At 40.0% G+C, this 24,339-nt stretch overlaps 1 protein-coding gene across 2 annotated transcripts in view; it reads right to left on the bottom strand.

Moving 5' to 3' along the window:
• DOCK8 (dedicator of cytokinesis 8) overlaps window positions 1-24,339 on the bottom strand; it is a 229,135-nt gene that overhangs the window by 91,747 nt on the left and 113,049 nt on the right. For both annotated transcript variants that reach the window (XM_073634844.1, XM_073634849.1), the window contains 8 exons: window positions 15,506-15,623; window positions 11,422-11,492; window positions 8,836-8,974; window positions 8,632-8,733; window positions 6,265-6,360; window positions 5,793-6,027; window positions 2,941-3,105; window positions 1,115-1,275 (listed from right to left, as the gene is read on the bottom strand). In XM_073634844.1, coding sequence (XP_073490945.1) covers window positions 1,115-1,275; window positions 2,941-3,105; window positions 5,793-6,027; window positions 6,265-6,360; window positions 8,632-8,733; window positions 8,836-8,974; window positions 11,422-11,492; window positions 15,506-15,623 — 1,087 coding nt within the window. The remainder of the gene's footprint in view (window positions 1-1,114; window positions 1,276-2,940; window positions 3,106-5,792; window positions 6,028-6,264; window positions 6,361-8,631; window positions 8,734-8,835; window positions 8,975-11,421; window positions 11,493-15,505; window positions 15,624-24,339) is intronic.

The raw sequence follows: 24,339 nt of genomic DNA, 5'->3' as shown, positions 1-24,339 counted from the left end.
GCCGCCCCCAGCCCCCCCGTTTTACTTACCTGACCCCTCGAAAGTCAGCCGCTCGCTCCCGACATCCATTTCGCCGCTCAGCCTGGCCGCTGATTGGCTACAGTGGATGGATTGAAAGCAGCGCAGCCATTGGCTCGCGCTGCTGTCAATCACATCCAATGACGCGGCGCGCCGGGGGGCGAGGCCGAGTGATACAGTGAGCGGCTATAGCCGCCGGCTGTATCACGGGAGCGCGCCCGCAAGAACTAACCACCATGCGAGGGAGCTCGCATTAAGGTGGTTAGTTCTTGCGGGGAGGAGCTGAAACAGCCGCCGAGGGACCCCAGAAGACCAGGTTTGGGGCCACCCTGTGCAAAACGAGCTGCACAGTGAAGGAAAGTATAACATGTTTGTTATTTTTTTTTTTTTTTTAAATTACCTTTACAACCCCTTTAAAAGCAAAGGATGTCACCCTACAAGCCCCGCCACCCTATATGGGAGCAAACTGTGACGGGGGCAGGATAACATCGCCCAGCTTCAGGTTAAATTGGTTAACATTATAAATGTTGTCCTAGTTTACATTGTTGAAAGTGTCAGAACAGTGGTTCAGTCATGCAAGTTCTAAAACCAGTAAAATAGACCTAATGAAGAAGTGAGATCAAGTCATAGGGACAGAACTCACTAACTCTTTAGATAATCTAACAAGTGTAGCAAATAACAGAACCAAGAAGGTGAATTCTCTTATTGGGTTTTTTTTTTTTAACACATGATTAGAGCCTGAGGCTCTAATTGGCTTCCAAAAAGCGTGGGCTCTGAGTGCATATTCACTATTTTACATGGGGCGTGGCTTGGACATGCTTGCAGGGATTGCCCCCCCCCCGAAATATTTAGCACCGGCCGCCACTGACTATGAGGAAAACCATAGTACAAAGGACTCGATTGACTCAGAATGCTGATCCTCCCTCTAGCATTTTGAGTGCTGCTGTGCAGGGAGTATTATATAATATTATATATATTGCATAACTGTACTTTACCTGGGTATGTAATACCACAGAAAGGGTCAAAACTAGCATTTTATATTAAGTAGTGTGCTTTCACGGAACAACAAATAATTAAAGGTAAGGTCTTAGCTCACCCTGGAGGACATAATGTTTTTAACTTCTTCATCTGCACTCTGCATTCCTGCAATATCTGGGTTGCTTGAACTCATTGTTCTGGACTGAATAAGTTTAGAACCTACAGCATTAGCTGTGGTACGGCCAACGGTGTTGTAGCGCATCTCAGGCACATTTCCACCTTAAAAAAGACATGAAAACAGGTGAGTGAATTACTACAAGTTCTTGATGTAAACAGCGAAGAATGGACTTTAAAAACAAACGACCTAATTACAGGAAACGCTGTATAATTCTCAGTAGCTATCCACATACAAGTACAAATAGAGGGTGATTTACTAAAACTGATGCACACAGAATCTGGTGCAACTGTGTATAGCAACCAATCAGCTTCTTAGTTTTATTGTCAAGAGCTGAAATTTGATTACTATGCACAGCTGCACCAGATGATGTGTGCACCAGTTTTAGTAAAGCTCCCCATAATGTACAAATGAGTGGAAAACACAAACAGCTAGTGTGTATATAACTAAAAAAGAATTCTAGATGTGCCTGCCATCTCCTATATTTAATCTGCGTGTTTTAGCTGTATATTCTCCCCAAATTTACATAACTGTGGTTTACTAGGTGTGCTTAACATTCATAAAAGTGTGCAAAGTCGTTTATTAGAACTGCAGACATTTTCCCAGCATGCTTCACAGACACACGTTTCTGAGTAGACAAATGCATTTCTCTTAAAATATACTGTATGTCTGGGCAAGATTAAAAGAAAAACATATAGGGGTTGAAAGGCAATGGAATTTTTCCTAGAGCTTAGTGAATGTGGGGAAAAATCACCTGATTGTACATGATTGGATGGTGGAAGTCAGCAGAGCTTCACCACATTTGCTAAGTACTGGAGAGAATTCCCTTACAAAGTGAACAGCCTATTTCCCCCTAGTAAATCAACCCTATACAATACAGCTTTGCACTACATGATTCATGGTTTGTCTGTTTAAAAATTCCAATATGCCATATATGGTGTATCAGCGTATAAAATAAATGGACGTGAAGTATTAAAGAATGGGATACAGAATTTGCATACTTATACGGGGAGATTCACTAAGAGTGGTGCACTCAGAATCAGGTGCAGCTGTACATGGTAGCCAATCAGCTTCTAACTTCAGCTTTCAATTAAAGTAGGACTGTAGGGATTTTTTTTTTTTTTTTTAATTTTGGACAGCGTAAGGGAGAGTTAAAACCCATGTCAGATTAAAGTTCGCCATCTATGTCCCATTACGGAGATTTCCCTTCACTTCCTGTCCCATAGCCAAACAGGAAGTGAGGGGAAATCCTTGCAAATTAAGGTTATTCCTTGGGACCCCCAGGTCATCAGAACTACTGTGCCCATTGGAATATTTCCCCTTTATTACTTTTCTGGGGACAACCCAAAATTTGGGATTTTCTTTTACTTTCACTTTCAATGATAATAATAAACAGGACACATAGAGAGAGTGAGTCTCCTTAGTGGGCACACAGACAGCAATAAAAACAGACACGCATTGTAATCCCTCTCCACTTTATCCTAAACAAAAAAGTTTTGCCTTTAGTTATACTTTAAGCTTTGACCTGGAGGCAAATTTTTTTCTATGCAGAGCTGCGCCAGATTTTTGCACCATGCAGTTTTAGTAAATAACCCCCATAGTTTTTTGCTGGTGTTTGCTGCCACCGCACACATGCACAATGACATCATACAATACTTAAAACACTTAAAATAAAAACATGTTATAATTTTAAGAGCAATAAAACATTAACCTGTTATTAAGAATGTGCAAAATGACTTTCATGACTAAATATGGGTACAGCACCATACCTGCTATATACATGTCCTTTTGGACATCTGGAAGACGAAACACGTAATACACATAGGATGCCAACAAGCAGTTCCTTCCATGCTGATCCTTGATGAGATCTTTACTATTGTGAAGGCTACTCACAATGGAAACCACAGATTCAAACGTAAATTGAGAAAAGGTTGCTGCAAAGAAAGTGATAATACAGTTTTTCAGATTGTACTCAAACTTGTGCTACTATATTCTAACTGCAATATTAATACAGTCTATTTTTTGTTGGGAACTCAATGAAAATATAATGTCTAGAGTTAAAATTGAAATTTAGGAAAAACCGATCAGACATTTCATGTCACTTTCTTTTCTTAACTTTTTTTTTTTAACTAGTTGAATTACATTATAGCTGCATTCCAGTCAGATATACAAATACCATTATTGCAATTTGAATTAATTAAATGTATTAAAATCATATTTGAAATGCAGCTAAATACCCGAATCTGTCTACATATTAGCTGCATGTAATTCCCTAAATAAATGTACTTGAGCTAGGAGAGGGAATGCTAACAATAGTAACCGATGAGGTGTGCTGCATTGCAAACGTGTTGACAAGGAACATGCTGACAGCAGGAGACAGCAGAGTGGGCACAAGGACTATCTCCTCATGGTACTGCTGTTATTTTCCTCTCCAATCACAGGCTGTAAGCTGTGAGGTGACCCCACCAACAGTCTTAACTGCAACAGAGAAAAGCCAGAACAACAACTTGACATTGCTATCGGACAGGACTGTAAATCTTAAGACTGGAAAAACAAAATGACAAATGCTTCCAGCATTCCCACATGTGTATTAATGTGATTACAGTATGATGGATGTATACCAGTGCAACACTCATGAAGAATTAATGTTATCTTTATTCCAAGATCTGTGCCTTTTAAGGATTTACATACAGTAAAACCTTGGTTTGAGAGTAACTTGGTTTGAGAGCGTTTTGCAAGACAAGCAAAATTTTAAAATACATTTTGACTTGATATACAAGCGATGTCTTGATATACAAGTAGCGTCATGTCACAACTGAGTATAAAAGAGAAGAGAGGCGCCTCTAAGTGTAGCAACAAAGTTACATTTAATGAAGGTACAACATTTGGAAATGCACATGGCTGATGAATAAAACAGGCACATCTAAGTATGCAGGCATCTGGGGTAAAGCTGTCCACATAGACCAGTCTCACCGCCATTCACGTCATCCCTTACACACTGCTATTCCACGAGCGCTTCAAGCCTCGCTTTCAAATTGCTCTACTGCAGGGTAATCTTCCCGGGCACGATTGCAGACTGACAACGGTGAGAGCCGGCGATGTGGGGGATGGTCTATGTGGACCGCTCTAACCTGGATGCCTGCATACTTAGACGTGCCTATTTTATTCATCAACCATGTGAGTTGCTAAATGTTGTACCTTCATTAAATGTAACCAAATTGCTACACTTAGAGGCGCCTCTCTTCTCTTTTATTCTATGTAGCTCCTGCTGAATTTTGTGTCTAATCCCCTTGTGGAGGCTTCCATTTGTGGATGAACATTTTTTGGTTACACAACCTATCACATTGCTATACAGTCAGGTCCATAAATATTGGGACATTGACACAATTTTAATTTTTTTGGCTCTTTACCTAGATCGGTGTTGCAGGGTGTCAGACTGACACATCGCAACAACGATCGCCGCGATGCGCGCCCCTGGGGGCACACAGCGGCTCAATATCCTGCGGACGTCATATGACGCCCAGTCAGGTTATTGAAACCACTTTGCCGCCATCATTCTGCTATATGGGGGGCGGCAAGTGGTTAAGGATGTTCCAAACAGTTGATTTGGCCACACCTAATGTTTTTGCTATCTCTCTGTTTGTTTTGTTTTTTCAGCCTAATGATGGCTTGCTTTACTGATAGTGACAGCTCTTTGGATTTCATATTGAGAGTTGACAGCAACAGATTCCAAATGCAAATCGCACACTTGAAATGAACTCTGGACCTTTTATCTGCTCCTTGTAAATGGGATAATGAGGGAATAACACACACCTGGCCATGGAACAGCTGAGCAGCCAATTGTCCCATTACTTTTGGTCCCTTAAAAAGTGGAAGGCACATATACAAACTGTTGTAATTCCTACACCGTTCACCTGATTTGGATGTAAATACCCTCAAATTAAAGCTGAAAGTCTGCAGTTAAAGCACATCTTGCTCGTTTCATTTCAAATCCATTGTGGTGGTGTATAGAGCCAAAAAGATTAGAATTGTGTCGATGCCCCAATATTTATGGACCTGACTTTAAATCTTTTTATATGGAGTATAAACTGAAGGACTTATGAATAAATGGTTGTGGACAAATCATCTGAGTTTCCATTATTTCTTATGGGGAAATTAGCTTTGATATACAAGTGCTTTGGATTACAAGCATGCTTCCGTAACTAATTATGCTCGCAATCCAAGTTTTTACTGTATTGACTTTCATATTAATGGAATAAAATCAACCAGCTATAATGACGGTAGTGGCTCCAGCACAGGTTCCAGTTACCTAAAGCTCACCACACATGTTACAATCTAATTGTACAATCTTTTTAGATCTACCAAAAAGTATGTAGTTCAAGGCCTACTTAACTGGATACAAATTGATTGGATAGTTTTGGTAGATCTAAATTTGATTGCACAGAGATTGTATGGTCATATTTTAATGTGTATGGAGATGGAGGAACCTACATTGTTAGACATTACTCCAGATTTTCCTTTGTTGTATCAAAGTGTAACAACACATGACTACAAATGCACACGGTTACTCAATGGAAATTCTCAGTAATTAGTAAAGGAGGATGTATTTTAGTGTTCCTACCAGTCTGACCCCCGATCACCATGGGTTGCACAGTAAGATGGAAAAGTTTGTCCAAGACAATATGAAGGAATAATACCAATGGTTCCAGTCTGGAAGAACTTAATTGAATGATGCTAAGTTTTAGTTCATGTTCTAGGGAGTTCTCATTGATCTTTTGGTCCAGGACACGGATGGGAAATGTTACTGGACCTTCCAGTGCATGGCAAAGAGTGAGAAATTTCTCCAGATGATTGTCCTGAAAATAAACATTAGATGCGTGTATATAGTTTTAATTATTTTCTCAGGACCAGACATTTATATTCCATGTATTGCTTTTTATGTATTAATTTCCAATATTTCTTACAAAATTGAAAAATATTAAAATATATTACAAATAACATTAAAACATTACAGTCATAAATGTAACTAAAAAAATTTTTTTTTTTCGATTTTTGGATAAATAAAAGGTCATTCATACTTTTTTTTTTATTACCTGAGTGTGTACAGAAGAAACTGCTTGTACTTCCAAATTAAAAACTCCCTTGTGTCCTTCTACCCACTTTATAGGTGTGGGTTGTGCTGGTAATCTCTGCAAAACAAAAAACATACATTTGCATTTGGGTTACTAACATTTTAACATAATGGTAAATTAACAAATCTCATATAGTAAATCTAAAGGCTTATCGAGCTATCCCATAGAGATAAATTCAAAAACTTCTAATTAGACAAAAAGTTCAAGTATATCTAACCCCCCCCCCCCCATAAATTGCAGAAAACTAATGCAGCCACAACATCTAAGGACTATATACACACACACACACATATATATATATAAATAAATTATATATATATTTATAAAATACATTATACTTGTTGTTTGGGTTAGATAAGCGTTTAGGCCCGTCGATCTCTGGCTACTTGTCGTCCACGGGTAGGTGACAGGTAGACCGGGGACAGGTCTGCACCGCCGACCCCCGCCCTCTCTCACTGCCCTCAGCCTCCCTTGCGGCGCCTGCGGTCCTCCTCTCCCCCCCCCCCCCGCCTCTACCTCGGCGCAGTCATTAGTGAACAGTGGGGAGCGAGAGCCAGCACAGCTCAGGACGGAGGGCGGGGGGAGCAACTGGCCAAGTAAACTTTTCAAGTTAACCCACAGGCGGTTGGTTGCTAGGTCCTAAGCAGCCAATCACCAGCTTGTTATTATGAATAGTCACTCTGCCAGCTCCTGCTCCGCTCCCGCCCCCTGTCCAAAACTATGCTGCCTCTCGGTCTCCTGTGCACAGGTAGGATGCAATTTGAAGGGGGGGGGGGGAGAGGACACTACTGTGTGTGTGTGTGGGGGAGGTAGGGGTGTGAATGGGGCAGTGGACACTGCTATGGACAGAGCTACCCCCATAGCAGTGCCCACCCTTATAGCAGTGTCCTCTACTACCCTTCACATCACCCCCCCAAATTCCTGAATCACGCACTTCTGATCCCTGAATTCTGAGCATAACGCACTCCTGATCCCTGCATTCTAAGCACAACGCACTCCTGATCCCTGCATTCTGAGCGCAATGCACTCCTGATCCCTGCATTCTGAGCACAACACACTCCTGATTCCTGCATTCTGAGTGTAACGCACTCCTGATCCCTGCATTCTGAGCGTAATGCACTCCTGATCCCTGCATTCTGAGCGCAACGCACTCCTGATCCCTGCATTCTGAGCGCAACGCACTCCTGATCCCTGTATTCTGAGCGCAACGCACTCCTGATCCCTGCATTCTGAGCGTAACGCACTCCTGATCCCTGCATTCTAAGCACAACACACTAATGATCCCTGCATTCTGAGCACAAGGCACTCCTGATCCCTGCATTCTGAGCATAACGCACTCCTGATCCCTGCATTCTAAGCACAACACACTTCTGAACCCTGCATTCTGAGTGTAACACACTCCCAAACCCTGCACTCTATTGCAATACTTTTTTTTGTGTCCACTGTGTTTGGGGTTAACAATGTATCATCACCTGCATTAGAACACAAAGGCAGTGCGTTTTGAACACGGTGCAGGAAACACACATGGAACATGCCTTTCTGGCATCGCGTTCTGGTGTGATCCAGCCCTAACAACAGGATACCGTGCCCAGTGATCTTTGACTTCAACAGTGTTGTTCAAGTAGATCTCCATCTCTCTAAGGTTGCCTACCCCTGTTTTAAGGAATGTGTGTGTGTGGCACTAACAATTTTAGAGAGGTGGGGTTGCTTAGCATTTGACATTTACCTCACCTTCCATGCTCACCTTAACACAATGTATTATACAGTCAGGAATAGAGAACCTGGGTGATATGTGTGTAGCTGCTTGCTGATTGGCTTTGGCATCCATTCCATTTTGGTTCCTATTTCTCTCCCTATGTTTCCATTTCATACAGATTGAATGTGTCTGTGAAGACAGAACGGGGCCCCTGATAGTGCTGGGCTGAGTATGGCCTGTTAGTTGATAAGCGACAACAGAAGGAGCAAACACATGCTGTGCTAAGGGAAAACCCTTTCATGCAATACATTTTGTGTACCTTCCCTACATGTATACTGAGTTGTCATAAAACATAACATTGGTTGTGGTGTGGTGTAATGTCAGCCTGAAGTTCAGGTAACTCCAATAAGGTAGAATGGAGCAATAAACATCTTTGTAGGGTTCTGTTCTAAACCTTCTGAGACAACTTTACAAAGGGGATATAAATATAACATCCACAAATGCAAGGTGGAAGTCTAGATATCATGCCTTCTCAGTCAGTAGTAGAACCATAGCTAACACAGAATCTACTATAACCAGCCAGCTAGAAATGTCACTTTTTCTCTAGAAGATTTAAAATTCCATTAGGCTACCTCTGGAGAATGCATGGAGTAATTGGCAGGCAGCTTATCAGTGGCCACAGGGAGGCAGTAATGTCCAGTCTGAAGTCGTTCATTATGCAAAATTGGCAGCCACTAATAAAAAAAGAAGCACATTTTGTTAAAAAATGTTTGATTTTTAATTAATGAAAATAATAATGATTAAAAAGAGAAAATGTGTTATGCTATTTCACTTACAGAATACCCCAGGACAGTTTCCACTGATGTGCCAGCTTTCTGCTGACAGCTTATATGATAAAATGTGAACAGCAGGTGATGTTTTTCTGTAAGTTTTGCAGGTAGCTTAATTTTGACTTCTTCATAGAAATCAGGGGCCCTAAAAAAAAAAAAAGGCACATATAAAAGAAGAAAAGACACACACATTATATATATATATGTATATATATATATATATATATATATATATACACACACGTACATATATATACATACATATATACATACATATATACATACACACAGTATCTCACAAAAGTGAGTACACCCCTCACATTTTTGTAAATCATTTATTCTATCTTTTCATGTGACAACACTGAAGAAATGACACTTTGCTACAATGTAAAGTAGTGAGTGTACAGCTTGTATAACAGTGTAAATATGCTGTCCCCTCAAAAAAAATCAATACACAGTCATTAATGTCTAAAATCGCTGGCAACAAAAGTGAGTACACCCCTAAGTGAAAATGTCCAAATTGGACCCAATTAGCCATTTTCCCTCCTCGGTGTCATGTGACTCGTTAGTGTTACAAGGTCTCAGGTGTGAATGGGGAGCAGGTGTGTTAAATTTGGTGTTATCGCTCTCACTGTCTCATACTGGTCACTGGAAGTTCAACATGGCACCTCTCTGAGGATCTGAAAAAAATAATTGTTCCTCTACATGAAGATGGCCTAGGCTATAAGAAGATTGCCAAGACCCTGAAACTAAGCTGCAGCACGTTGGCCAAGACCATAAATCACTTTAACAGGACAGGTTCCACTCAGAACAGGCCTCTCCATGGTCCATCAAAGAAGTTGAGTGCACATGCTCAGCGTCATATTCAGAAGTTGTCTTTGGGAAATAGACTTATGAGTGCAGCAGGCATTGCTGCAGAGGTTGAAGGGGTGGGGGGTCAGCCTGTCAGTGCTCAGGCCATATGCCGAACACTGCATCAAATTGGTCTGCATGGCTGTCATCGCAGAAGGAAGCCTCTTCTAAAGATGATGCACAAGAAAGCCCGCAAACAGTTTGCTGAAAACAAGCAGACTAAGGACATGGATTACTGGAACCATGTCCTGTGGTCTGATGAGACCAAGATAAACTTATTTGATTCAGATGGTGTCAAGTGTGTGTGGTGGCAACCAGATGAGGAGTCTTTCCTACAGTCAAGCATGGTTGTGGAAGTGCCATGGTCTGGAGCTGCATGAGTGCTGCCGGCACTGGGGAGCTACAGTTCATTGAGGGAAACTTGAACGCCAACATGTACTGTGACATACTGAAGCAGAGCATGATCCCCTCCCTTCGAAGACTGGGCCGCAGGGCAGTAGTCCAACATGATAATGACCCCAAACACACCTCCAAGACGAACACTGCCTTGCTAAAGAAGGTGAGGGTAAAGGTGATGGACTGGCCAAGCATGTCTCTGGACTTAAACCCTATTTAGCATCTGTGGGGTATCCTCAAACGGAAGGAGGAGGAGCGCAAGGTCTCTAACATCCACCAGTTCCGTTATGTCATCATGGAGGAGTGGAAGAGGACTCCAGTGGCAACCTGTGAAGTTCTGGTGAACTCCATGCCCAAGAGGGTTAAAGCAGTGCTGGACCAATTTGGACATTTTCACTTAGGGGTGTACTCACTTTTGTTGCCAGCGGTTTAGACATTAATGGCTGTGTGTTGAGTTATTTTGAGGGGACAGCAAATTTACAGTGTTATACAAACTGTACACTCACTACTTTACATTGAAGAAAAGTATATATATATATATATATATATATATATATATATGCACATATATACATATATACACATACACATATATAATAAGGATTCTTTACGTAATTTCTAACAATAAACAAACTTCTTGACATTTGTCAGAACAAAATTATCTGCCTTTGGAGAATCCCAAAATTTCTTTCTTCACTGCTCTTTACTAGTAGGCAGCGATACTATACCATGTGTCCGACATCTGTTCATAAACTGCTCTGAGAGTACCAAGAAAATACTTTGCAAAGCAGGAAATTACTTTTCAAGGATGTCTGAAAAACACTGACTATATCCCATTTCTGATGTCCTCTTTTGCATTGAATGAAAGGTGTACCTTTTCTCTTGCTTCATATTGTTTGGGCTTATTTACATTTATAGTGCCTGTATAATAAGCAATTAATCAAATAAGCAATCAATCAATAAAACTTCAGCGTTTATCAGTTAGATTATCCAGAATAAAGCAATATAATTCCTGCTTGGTTGATACTGGTTATTTAACTTTATAATGTGCTCTTCTAAAATAAAGGTTTATCTTATGTATTTTTGGGGCAGGCTGAACCTTTCCACACTAGAGGTGAATTTAATAGCAGGCTAGTCTTGGATATGTTCAACTTGCCATAGTGCTGGTGTACTTCTACACTATTATCAGGATGGCATAGATAGATGTTCAAATACTGTGAGTTTAACATTGTTTGGAAGTAGGTGCAGTCAGGGTGTAAGTGGCCAGATGAAGCTTGGATAATTTCGGTAAGGGCGGGACAATAAAGTTTTGGTAAATTTTAAATATGTAGCTGTCAGACCTACTTATTATGATAGGTAATTGATGTGTACAATTCTTCCAGGAATTCTGGGCCATTAGATTTGCCAAAAATGACCTGTAAATTCAAAGACACACAAATAACAATCAATTACTTTTTTCTGTGGTCAACAAAAAAAAAAGTCATAAATTGATTATTAAGATAAAACTCTATATTCCATGATGGAACTAAAACTGGAGGACTAATCTGTAGTTCAATCAACAGACTAAAAATGAAACATTTCCAGAATGCAATGTTGCTTCCAACTTTGTTCTTTTACATAGTTACATAGTTATGCCCTGTACACACGGTCGGATTTTCCGATGGAAAATGTGTGATAGGACCTTGTTGTCGGAAATTCCGACCGTGTGTGGACTCCATCACACATTTTCCATCGGAATATCCGACACACAAAGTTTGAGAGCTTGTCAGAAATTCTGATCGTGTGTACACAAATCCGACGCACAAAGTGCCACGCATGCTCAGAATAAATTAAGAGACGAAAGCTATTGGCTACTGCCCCGTTTATAGTCCTGACGTACGTGTTTTACGTCACCACGTTCAGAATGATCGGATTTTCCGACAACTTTGTGTGACCGTGTGTATGCAAGACAAGTTTGAGCCAACATCCGTCGGAAAAAATCTATGGATTTTGTTGTCGGAATGTTCGATCAATGTCCGACCGTGTGTACATGGCATTAGTCTGGCTGAAAAATGACACAAGTCCATTTAGTTCAACAAATAAAAGGGGGAAAAAATAAAATCTTATATACACAATCCTATACCCACAGTTGATCCAGAGGAAGTAAAAAAAACCCCAGCAAAGTATGATCCAATTTGCTCCAGCAGGCCAAAAAATTCCTTCCTGATCCTCCGAGAGGCAATCGGATATTCCCTGGATCCACGTTACATATAAATGTTAGTATCCAGTTATATTATGTACATTTAGAAAAGAATCCAGGCCTTTTTTAAAGCAATCTACTGAGCTGGACAGAACCAGCTCTTGAGGGAGTCTATTCCACATTTTCACAGCTCTTACTGTGAAGAAGCCTTTCCATATTTGGAGATAAAATCTCCTTTCCTCCAGATGTAAAGAGTGCCTCCTTGTCCTCTGTGATGACCTTAGAAGTGAATAGCTCAACACCAAATTCACTATTGCCTCGTTTCCACTGAGCGGATCGGTTCAGGTCGGTACAGTTTGGAAGGCCTAGAATGGTCCAACCTATTTAGGTGATCGTTTTCACTGCAAGTCGGACTGCCAGGGGCCATACGTGGGTTTAGAAAAAATGCCTAGCATGGCGTCACACGTCCGCCAATCAGTGGAATGTATCATAGCTCCGCCCTAACTGAACCGTACCATTTTCTATGGCCCCACATCTGAAGCAGAACCCAGAATGGTACGGTTCGGTTGTATGGGCCGCTTTCATAATGGAAACATTCAAAATAGAGTACCGTACCAAACCGATCCGCTCAGTGGAAACAAGGAATATATGGACCACTTATGTATTTATACATGTTGTTCATATCCACCTTCAATCTCCTCTTCTCAAGAGGGAATAAATTCAGTTCCTCTAATCTATCCTCATAGCTGAGCTCCTCCATGCCTCTTATCAGTTTGGTTGCCCTTCTCTGCACTTTCTCCAGTTCCCTGATATCCTTTTTGTGAATTGGTGCCCAAAACTGAACTGCATTCCAGACCATGTATTTGTATGAGCCCTGAAGCTGTGCAAACAACAGTGCATGAACATATAAAGTTGTACCTGTCAGATTTCGGTTTATTTTACATCAGTTGAGATGATTTCGGATTGTTTGTTATGGGTTACAGAATGATGGATGGGGGAACATTTACTAAAACTGGTGCACACAGAATCTGGTACAGTTGTGCATAGTAACTAATCAGCTTCTAGGTTTTATTGTCAAAGCTTAAGGCTCCATTCACTTGTGTGCGACTTGTCATGGGACTTTGGACATCAAAGTCGCATGACAATACGCATCCCATTCGTTTCAATTGCACCCATTCAAATCAGTGAAAAGTCGCAGCGACTTTGGAAAGTTGCCCGCACTACTTTGGTGCGACTTTTGATACATCTCTGGGCCAATGAATGTAAAGTTGGATCAAAGTTGCGCCAAAAGTCACTTCAAAGTTGCACTCCAAAGTTGCACTGTAAATCGTGTGACTTTGGAGATGCGCTAATGTGAATAGAGCATAATTGAACAAGCTGAAGTTAGAAGATTATTGGTTGCTATGCACAAGTGCACCAGATTCTGTGTGCAACAGTTTTAGTAAATCTCCCCCAATATTGCTGTTCTTTTCACTATCTACTTAAAATCTCTCTGGAATTGTAAATTTAAATCATAATGTGAGAAGAGAAGATTGATGTATTATAATAAAAAGAGTGGATCAGTCAATATATGTGAAAATGTTAGCAAGGGTCCACATTGAGTGTTATAAAATTAGAATTTTAGTTTAAAGGCACAGCTCTTAAAAGTGAAGTAGGGGTTTAAAAAAAAGAAAAACATTTATACTCACCTAGGTGGATGCAATATCGATCCGATGCTGCATCTGTCCCCTGCCGGCTCTGCACTGAGAAGTGAGCAATCAAAGACCGCTGAACATGCTGAATTGATATTACTGATGTGAACTACATGTACTTTTAATGTCTGGTTATACACATTTGTGACATCTTAATAAACCTTTACCCGATTAAAAAAAAAAAGACCTCTGAATGCTGAGTTCTTCCCTCGGCTCTGAGCAGAAAGCCAGGACTGTCAGTCAACAGCTGTCTGCTCTGCCCCTCCAGCGCTCACTGGAGTGCTGGGCTGTGGTGGGAGTGGGGGTGGCTGGCTTTCAGTGGTTCGCTAATAGGCTAAGCCAGCTGCCAGTATTGCAAGAGCATGGACTGGCTTCAGCCCCCTGTCGGTTGAAAACGGGTCACAGGAGTGCAGAACGAATTGCACTCCTGTGAAGCATACGAGAAGTATAACCAAAATAGCTTTAGCCATACTTCTCCTTTAAGCTGTTTAAAGGAAACCTGCAGTGAGAATAAGGAGGCTACAATTGCTGACATCTCATTTAAAAAAAGCTGTTTGTTTGACTTTCAATCTGATCCAATAGCAATATTATCTTAGAAGGTACTAAACTGGAACAAATATGCAGGTCGAGAGTTCTCCCTAACTGACTAAGGCAGGCCATACATGGTTTGAATCTCGGCTGTTTCCGGCTGATTTGAACCATGCATGGGCAGGCTGACTGTACCAACTTGATCGATCGATCAACTTAGGTATAACCAACATGCCGGGTTTTACCTGAGATTATTGCTAACGGCTATAGAATAATCACTGTCTTCTCCCGTTCAACCTGCAGGCTGAATGAAAAAAAATCAACCACGGGTTGCAGGAAAGAAACATGCTTGATTCCCCCATCAACACAGACAGTGTTGATGCAAGAATCCTGCCATGCCATTGTATTCTCCCAACGGGGGAGGGTGGAGGAAGCCACCTCCTCCCCGGGAGAATACAATGCCCGGCAGGAGGGATTCCTGCATCAACACTGTCTGTGTTAATGGGGAAATCAAGCAGGTTTCTTTCAGCCTAACCTGTATGCTTATTTCAGGTCTGACTCAGAAAGTAATAAAGCAAAGCACGGCAAGCAACCAGTATGCTTAATCTGGCCATGCACATATAGATTTTTTTTTTCATTCAGCCTGTAGGTTGGATGGGAAAAAAACAGTAGATTCCTTCATCCATGCTACACAGCATGGATAGATGAATTTCCTGTTGCAGCTATTGTATTTAGACAGCTGGCTCCCTCAGCTGATAAATTACCTGAATTATGGCTGAATCTGATTGGATGCAGCCACTGTTCAGCGGACAGTTTTCTGTTCAAAGGATTTTGAGCAAGAGGTGGCCAACAGGATCCCCCAATAATCAATTTTTGAATAGTGTACGGCCAGCTTTAGAAAGAGATCAGCAATGACAACCCCCATGTTTCTCTAAGTAAGTTTCCTTTAAGAATGGCAAATTATATAAAAAATTCCATCCTTTTTAGGATAAAGTTAACAAAATTGTAAAAATCTAAGTGATATGGTTACCGGCAGAGAGCATTTAGGATCTTCCCCACACATGAACTGTATTTTGATAGTAATGTTTCTTGCAGATAAAAGGCGATTTCCAAAATTCAGTCTCTGTGGATAGACATAGAGCAAGTTCCTGAAAGACATAATAAAATAAATACTTTAGTAAAAAGCATCTGTGGAATGTGTTTGCAGCCTAATCGGGATGAACCAATAGATTTAATGGGCCCTTATATGAAGAGCCAATCAACTGAGCCAACCCACAAACAAAAGAATGGAAAGATAGAAACTATAAAGAGCCTTTTGACTCCTCTCAGAAACAACTGCACCCCTCATTCCCTACTGTTCTCTTATTCTGGGCATAAACAACTCAAATTTGGGCTGAAATTGAGCTGTGGGTGGCCCTCTGAACACCATTCAACTGTAAGCAGAACAGTGCCAGCATTCAATTAGATGTTGACCGAACAGCAACAGCATACTACCACAATGAATACAACAGCCAGCAGAGAAGATTCCTTCATCCATCCAATTTAGGGTGAATGGGGAATAGGAGCGATTTCGCAGGGTTGAATAAGAGAAACATAAATGTGTATAGCTAGCCTTACTCAATTTAGCAAACAAGTTCAGCAGTGGACAGAAGGGGAAAACAAATTAGGAAAAGGTATAAAAATATATTCTGTTTGAAGCTTGTTGCTGCCCCCTCTAACCCTGGTGTCCTAGGCACTGACCTATGAGTGCCATTCTAATAAATACAGTCCTGATTGTGGATTTCTGACAGTTTTTTTTTTTTTTTTTTTTTTGGGTCAAGAACATGACCTGTCAGGTTGCTTTTTACAGGGGTTTAAATTTGTCCAGCCACCACAAAAGAGTTGACAACATTGGAACTTAAACTGTGAGAGATAATGTTTTACAGAAGGAAGTGTCATTTTTTTTAAGCCAATGCAATTCTAATTATCCTTGATCAAAATTATATAAAGCTCCAAAGTCCTACTTATGAACCTAAACCAACACTTTTATTAGTGACCTAATAATAATGATGATACAGTGGTTAATTATTATAAATGATTGCCAATAGTCAAATAAAAACATAGAATTATTAATTCAATTTATGGCACCTGGATATCAAGGATAAAAGGTGAATAGGCAGGTAATTTTTCCAGTACTGAAAAATATCATATACTGTTTTATGGTTTTTTTAGAGAGTAATTTATTAATATGATTTAAGATTTAATCAACCAACAAAAGATATAAGAAAGGTCATTTCTCAGCATGACATTAAATAATCAGTTTTTCTACTAGACAAGAATCCAGTTTACACCTTTGCAAATTACTGCAAATCAATCCATAGGCCGTAAAAAAAAATCCACCATACAACATGAGGTATGTATGTCACCTATGGGATATGAATCAATACACAAATAATCCTCACAGATAAATGAACCAAATGTCCTTAAAACATAGCTAATGGCAAAACTTTTTTTTTAGTTTTGGATAAAAAGGGATTAGAACACCTGTCAATTGTTATTGCTGTCTGTGTCCCTGTTAAGGAGATTCACCCTCTCTGTTTGTTCTGTTTACCGTTATCAGTGAAGTGAAGTGACGGAAAAGCCCAAAATTGAGTTGTCACCAAAACAAGAATAAAGGTGAAATCTTCCATGTGACACCCTGGGATTCCCTCACTTTCAAGGGATTTTCTCTCACCTTTAGTTTCGGCTATATTTTTGGCCCTTTACAAAATATTTTTGAGTTGGTGATTGGGGACAAAGAGAAAGGCAAATGCATTACTTAGCTTCTTCAGCTCTGTGTATACAAAGGAAAACGGGAGAGTGCAAGTCCATAAGGGGGACAATATTGACATAGCCCCAAATGATTCACAATGGTTCAAATCTGATATGATCCAGAAACACCAAGAAAACAAAATAAAGTTGAATAAAGCACCTGGACTAGATGGCTTACACCCTTGGGTTCTCAAAGAGTTGAGCTCTGTTTATAGCTTTTAGAGACTCTTTAATGACTGGCATAGTGCCACTAGATTGGTGTAAGGCCAATGTGGTGCCAATATTTAATTGATCAAAGACTTTACCAAGTAACTATAAACCGGTTAGTTTAACTTCTGTAGTTGGAAAGATATTTGAGAATTTTATAAAACACATAGGATGAGTTTTTTATTTATGTTTTAGGCACTAGTCAGCATGGATTCACAAAAGAAGTTGTCAAACAAATCTGATTCTTTTTTATGAGGAGGTGAGCAAAAAAATAGACAAAAAAGTGGCTGTAAATATAATGTACTTGTATTTTTCAAAAGTGTTTGACACAGTTCCCCACACATGGCTAATGTGAAAGTTAATGTCTACAGGCTTAGAAAATTCAGCTTGTAAATGGGCAGAAAACTGGCTAAAAGACTGTATTCAGAGAATAGAGATTAGTGATAATTATTCATACTCTGAATGGTCTAAGGTTATTAGTGATGTACCCCAATGTTCAGTGTTGGGACCCTTACTTTTTAAACATATTTAAAATGATATAAGGTCTGGGATTAAAAGTACAATTTAAGTGTTTGCAGATGACACCAAGCTATACAGTGGAATAACGTCCTTACAAGATATCTTCAATATACAAGCTGACCTCAATGCACTGTTTACCTGGGCAACTATGTGGCAAATGAGATTTAATGTTAATAAATATAAAGTTATGCACTTGGAGGCTAAAAACACGTATCATACATTTTAAGAGGAGAACAGCTAGGGGAATCAATGATGGAGAAGGATCTAGGTGTTCTGGTAAATCATAGATTTAATAATAGCATGCGATGCCAAGCTGCAGTTTCTAAAACTAGCAAAATAGTTTCTTGTATTAAAAGAGGTATAGAACCCTGAGAGAGAGACATCAGTTTGCCCCAGTACAAATCATTAGTAAGACCTCATCTGAAATATGCAGTTCAGTTATGGGCACCAGTTCACAAAAACGATATCAGAAAATGAGAGAAAGTAATGAAAGAGGCAACCAAATGGATAAAAGACACAGAGGGGTTCGGCGACGAAGAAAGATTACAGGAACTGAATTTTTTCTCTCTTAAGAAAAGGTGATTAAGCGGGGGATATAATCAACAAGTATAAATACAAAATGAGTCTATCTAGTGAACTTGGTGTTGAGTTATTCAGGTTCAGGTCATTACAGAGGACAGGGGGGCACTCTTTACATCTAGATGAAAAGAGTTTTAACCTCCACATATGGAAAATGTGGAACAGACTCCCTCAACAACTAGTTCTGGACAGCTCAGTAGATTGTTTTAAAAAAGAGCTGGATGCATTCCAAAATGCATACAATAGAACTGGATACTAACATTTTGGAGGTAATAACACCAGGGGTAGATGATCCAGGGAATATCCAATTGCCTTTTGGAGGATCAGGAAGGCATTTTTTTCTGCCACTGGATTGAACTGGACCATACCTTATTGTTTTTTTTTTTTGCCTTCCTCTGGATCAACTGTGGGTATGGCATTGTGTATATGGCAGTTTTCTATGAGTTTTTTCTATTGGTTGAAATAGAGGGCTAGTGTAATTTTTTCAACCTGACTAACTATGTAATATATCTATGTATATCCAAAAGCCAACTCTATATTTTATATCAAATATATTGTTTGGAGAATTCCAACAAGGTATGTAATGAGTGGTATAAATGTGTATATAGACTTTGTTCCCACTTATGTTGATCCAATAATAGGTTTACATTAATGAATGCTTTATAAATGAATGTTTTTACAGCTTTGACTGAGATGAATGTATGTAATAACTTCACCGCTTGCTTTTGGCAGATACATATTTGAACACACACTAGCACTACTAGATTTTAAATTGTGTATCTGCATGTTCTTGTTATATGAAGAGGGAGGTGATGTAATATTGTGAGTGCGCAGCATGTTTTGTTTTCATAGACTTTATCAGGATTGGAAACATAGCTTTTTTGCTGGATAGCATTTTTAGCCCTGGAGTGAAGGCTTACTTGCCTGCCAAGGAAGGCAAAGTTCAAGGCATGCTAGAACTCTGGTAATCCCTCGTAATCATTGCCCCAGCATCTCAGCAGTCAGACTTTCTCTCCTGCACAAAGATATTAGTGTGTGAAGCACAATGCCATCATTTCATCATCTTAAGGGTTCTTTTTGCTTGAACTATCCAACATCTCAACTGACTGGCATACATGTGCCACCATTCATGATCTACTAGTGGATAATAAATAATCTTATCATCCTGATAATACAAGGAATTTTTGGAAGGCTATAAATACTGCCATAACTAGTTCCTGGAGCATCAGGATGACCACATCATGTGGCAAGTTTGGCAAAAGAATAGGTGATGCCTTAATAAATTATATAATTATTTTGGTCGTATGACTGTGCTATAAGGTCATTAGATCATAAGCTCTCTTAGGGGCTGGCACTGATGTAAATGTTCCATAGCCTGCAAAATGATTAGGAATTTTTCAGCACTTTACAAACTAAAGTAACACTAGAACACACAAAAACATACAGAACAAAAATAAGAAATCCCAGTTTACAAATGTCTTTATGCTATATGGTTTCATAGTATCAAACTCCCTGGTTATTCCATTGTGCTGAGCACCCTCAATATTAAGGCGGTATTAAAGGATAAGTTCACCTTTTAAAAAAAAATAATAATTTTTGCAGGTAAAAAAAAAAAAAAATGTGCATTTATTATTACCTAGAAAGCATTGCACCCATGATCAGCAGATCGTGGATGCTATGCAGGGCTCTTGCAGAATCTGTGTGTAAGCTGTCTGCCGGTACATCGTATGGCCAAGCAGTTACACACTAGCAGGAAGCATCAATGAACTACCACATCGCTGTGGTAGTTCATTGAGAACTACAAGCTGACAGCCGCAAAGGCTGCCGGATCTTGTCGTTTTCTAATCTCAGAACTCTGGAAATGAGTGATGTGGCCGGGCGGGCACAGCCAAATTCTTTACAGAATGTGACAGAGAGCCAAGGAAGAAGATCGCCGGGCCGCCTGTCACATCAGGGAGCCGGGGAGGTGCGGGGCCAGTGGATTTGTAACATGTTACACCCTGAATATTGGTGTAACATATAACATGTTACAAAAGGTGAACTTATCCTTTAAACCCAAAAGCAAATATTTATTTTCATGGAGCTTAAAGATTCTTAGATTTGATGGCTGCATTCATTTTCTTTTTTAGGCTTTCCTTTATTTTTACCTGGTAATCCTGCCATCAAGTCTGTTATTATTTTTAAATTGCCCCCAATCAAAACCCAGGCATTTTGTAATTTTATCTGGCTACAGAATTTAACTGACTCTTGCAAGAGGTCCAAGATTTAGTGTTGGACCATGTGAATAGTATACAGTACATGGAAGGAAAAGATAATCTTACTCCATAACAAAAATAAAATTTGTCAAGGGAAACATAAATACACATTTTGCTTTAAACCTAGTACACACAGGGCTGAATGTTGGGCAGCATCAGCCGGTTTAATAAAAATATCAGGCCCGTGTGTACTGGAGTCAGTCCTACAGAAGACAGCCGTTCGACCCACTTCTGTGGAAGGGGCATGCTTTTTTTTTCTTTTTCGTTCAGCCCTACTGGGTTGAACGAAAAATAACTACTGGTGTGTACAAGGCTTTACTATAGTAACATTAACCTGATTTTTGACATGTGTCTTTCATAAAGTACTTGCTTGTGGTTCTATATATTGACTATTGCATTTCATACACAGATTTGTAAATTATCTCCTTAGTGGTCTTCCTTATTTAAGGGAATGCAAACATGACTAGTTGGGAATTTCCAACTAGTCACGTTTTACCCATAGATTTACACTGAGAGAAAGGAGAAAAAAATCTTAGCCATTGTGCTGTACTACTAAGCTGGAGGACAACTCTTTAAATACAGTAAAAGGAACACATTTTGCCGCTTCCATGTACATAAATATAGGGAAGCAGAATATTAATGAAAAAGGTGTTAATATGAACTTATTCATTATATGTAATAACATTGTAAGCAGACTACTGCTTCCCAATAAGCAGTCCTTTCTAGGAGTATAACATCTGCTGTGTTCTGGCTACGCTCCATCCCACTCCAGTAAGTCACCTTTGAAGAGCTCAGCTCTGCATAAAGTTTAATGATTCAGCTCAGAATCAATGGCTCAAAACATGGAAAATCGAGTGCTCCCTGCCAAAATGTTCTAGCAACCTTACAGAACCATTTAAAGCATAAACACTTAAGAAATAAAACCTTTTCTGTCTTCCACACCAAACTCAAGTTTTGCCTTCTGGTTGTAGGGCCTATAAACCATCATAAAGTGCATTTGACATGGATACTCCAAGCTGTTTGGAGGTGAGAGGCTGGAGAGGGGTGGGATGCCGTTGGATCATGGCGGACGTTGGTTACACTATTCCTAAATATGACTATCAATGGTTACCAAGTTAGATTATCTTTCTCTTGCCTGTATTGTGGATCTGTACAGACACTTCATTGTTGGACATTTCAAATAATCTATCCTACAGCGTGGTGCCTTGTTCTATTCCCGACAGTTCAATGACACAACTGTCAGGATTTCCGCCATTCTTTTGTGCCTTGCTTTCTATCTAGTCATTATGAGAAATGTATTTTGCAGTATTATCTGGTACTGTCTTATCTGTATCTTGCCAACATATAATTGTTAGGGGAAAATATTAAAATGCAATGTATGGTATTCTCTGGGTTATATTTAGACATTTTACTACTCTAAGCACACCTGAATGGGGACTGTCTTTTACACAAGCTCTACCTTTTGTGTGTGAATATTATAGTAAAAACTAAGCTAGGCTAGGCAGCCTGCTCTATACGCAGGGCAATATTTTAGCTTAGTACAGTATGAAACAAGAAAAAAGAGAAATTACTCTATACATTCCCTGCACCTCATTCTCTTGCTCAATTTAGCCACAAGTTTCAAGAGTCCGGAATAGGGAAAAAATAATGGAAAAGTTATCACAATTAGTAAGCTTTAGGCTGAATATACACTGTTATGCCCCGTACACACGATCGGACATTCCGACAACAAAATCCATGGGTTTTTTCCGATGGATGTTGGCGTACGACGAGCTGAGAAAAAGGAAGTTCAATAGCCAGTGCGGCTCTTCTGCTTGATTCCGAGCATGCATGGAACTTTGTGCGTCGGAATTGTATACACACGATCGGAATTTACGTCAACGGATTTTGTTGTCGGAAAATTTGAGATCCAGATCTCAAATTTTGTGTGACGGAAATTCCGATGGAAAATGTCCGATGGAGCCTACACATGGTCGGAATTTCCGACAACAAGCTCCCATCGAACATTTTCCGTCGGAAAATCCGACCGTGTGTACGGGGCATAACAGCGCATTATTGCACATTTTGTCACCTGTAACATGTGTTCTGTTCAGGCAGCCGAGTCATTTGAATGGTCTGCCTACTGCACAAAAAAAGGTGAATGCACTATTTTTTTTTCTAATGTAGTACACCACAATGCAATGTGTGTTACTGGTTGTTGTGGTGGGCTGCAACACAGATACATTGGTAAGGTGCATTGGGGTGCCATTAAGAAGGAATAGCACTATAGCTCACCAATGTGCACAATGCATGTTTTGTGTGCTGCCACGGCACAACAATATCATTATGGCGAATACTGCCTGGATATTTGGAAAATACTCTGTACGACTGTCACAAGTCTGGCAAAAGCTATAGTTATGTGAAAAAGTAAGCACACCCCATGGACATTGTTGACTTCTTCATCATATTTGAAAAAAATTACATGGTGTATTCAGCCTCTAAATCAGGGGTCTCCAAACTTTCTGAAGAAAGGGCCAGTTTACTGTCCTTCAGACTTTACGTGGGTCAGACTAGAGCCAGTGGGAGGAGAAAATGTCCTGGCGTCCAGTGGGAGTAAACAATGCCCCATCTTTGGTGTCAGTGGGAGGAATAGTGGCCTATCGTTGATGTCAGTGGGAAGAATAGTGGCCCATTGTTGGTGTCAGTGGGAGAAACAGTGCCCCATCTTTGGTATCAATGGAAGGAATATAATGCCCCATCATTGGTATCAACAGAAGAAATAGTGCCCTGTCATTGGTATCAATGTAAGGAATAGTATCCCATCGTTGGTTTTAATGGAAGGACTAGTGCCCTTTTATTGGTATCAATGAAAGGAATAGTGCCCTATTGTTGGCCTCAGTGGGAGGAATAGTGCCCTTTTGCGATGGTGTCAGTGGGAAGAATAGTGCCCCATTGTTGGTGTCAGCAACAGGAATTATGCCCCATTTTTAGCGTTAGTGGATGGAATAGTGCCCCAAGGGCCGGATAAAAGTAAGCAAAGGGCTGCATCGGGCTCTTGGGCCACAGTTTGGAGACCGCTGCTCTAAATTAACAAAAAAGTATATTCGTCACAAGGAAAAAGTAAGTACATCCCTAAATTTACTACCTTTTGCAAAATCATGAATTAAGAATCAGGGGGTCTAGATTAGGTTCCAATGATTTGAACCTCCTTAGGGAGTATGCAGGCGGAACCTGTCTTATTTAAACCTCAGATATCTAGGGTCTTGTGCTGTCTTTGCTGTTGACATGTGGGGTGTGATCATGCCAAAATCAGAGGAGCTCTCTAAGGTCCTCAGAATGATGGCTATAGACATCTTTGAGTCTGGCAAGAAATTTTAAAAGATCAGTGAATAATTTGAAATCAACCATTCCATTGTGAGCTAAGTAATCTACAAGTGGCGTAGATTTCAAATGACTTCTAAACCCGCCCAGAGAATTCAGTCCAAAAACTGACCATTTTATTCAAAATGAAGCTTTCAAGAATGGAAAAATATCA

The sequence above is a fragment of the Aquarana catesbeiana genome, linkage group LG01 (assembly GCF_042186555.1).
Source record: "Aquarana catesbeiana isolate 2022-GZ linkage group LG01, ASM4218655v1, whole genome shotgun sequence".
NCBI classification, from domain to species: Eukaryota; Metazoa; Chordata; class Amphibia; order Anura; family Ranidae; genus Aquarana; species Aquarana catesbeiana.
This window is presented reverse-complemented; position numbering and strand designations above follow the sequence as displayed.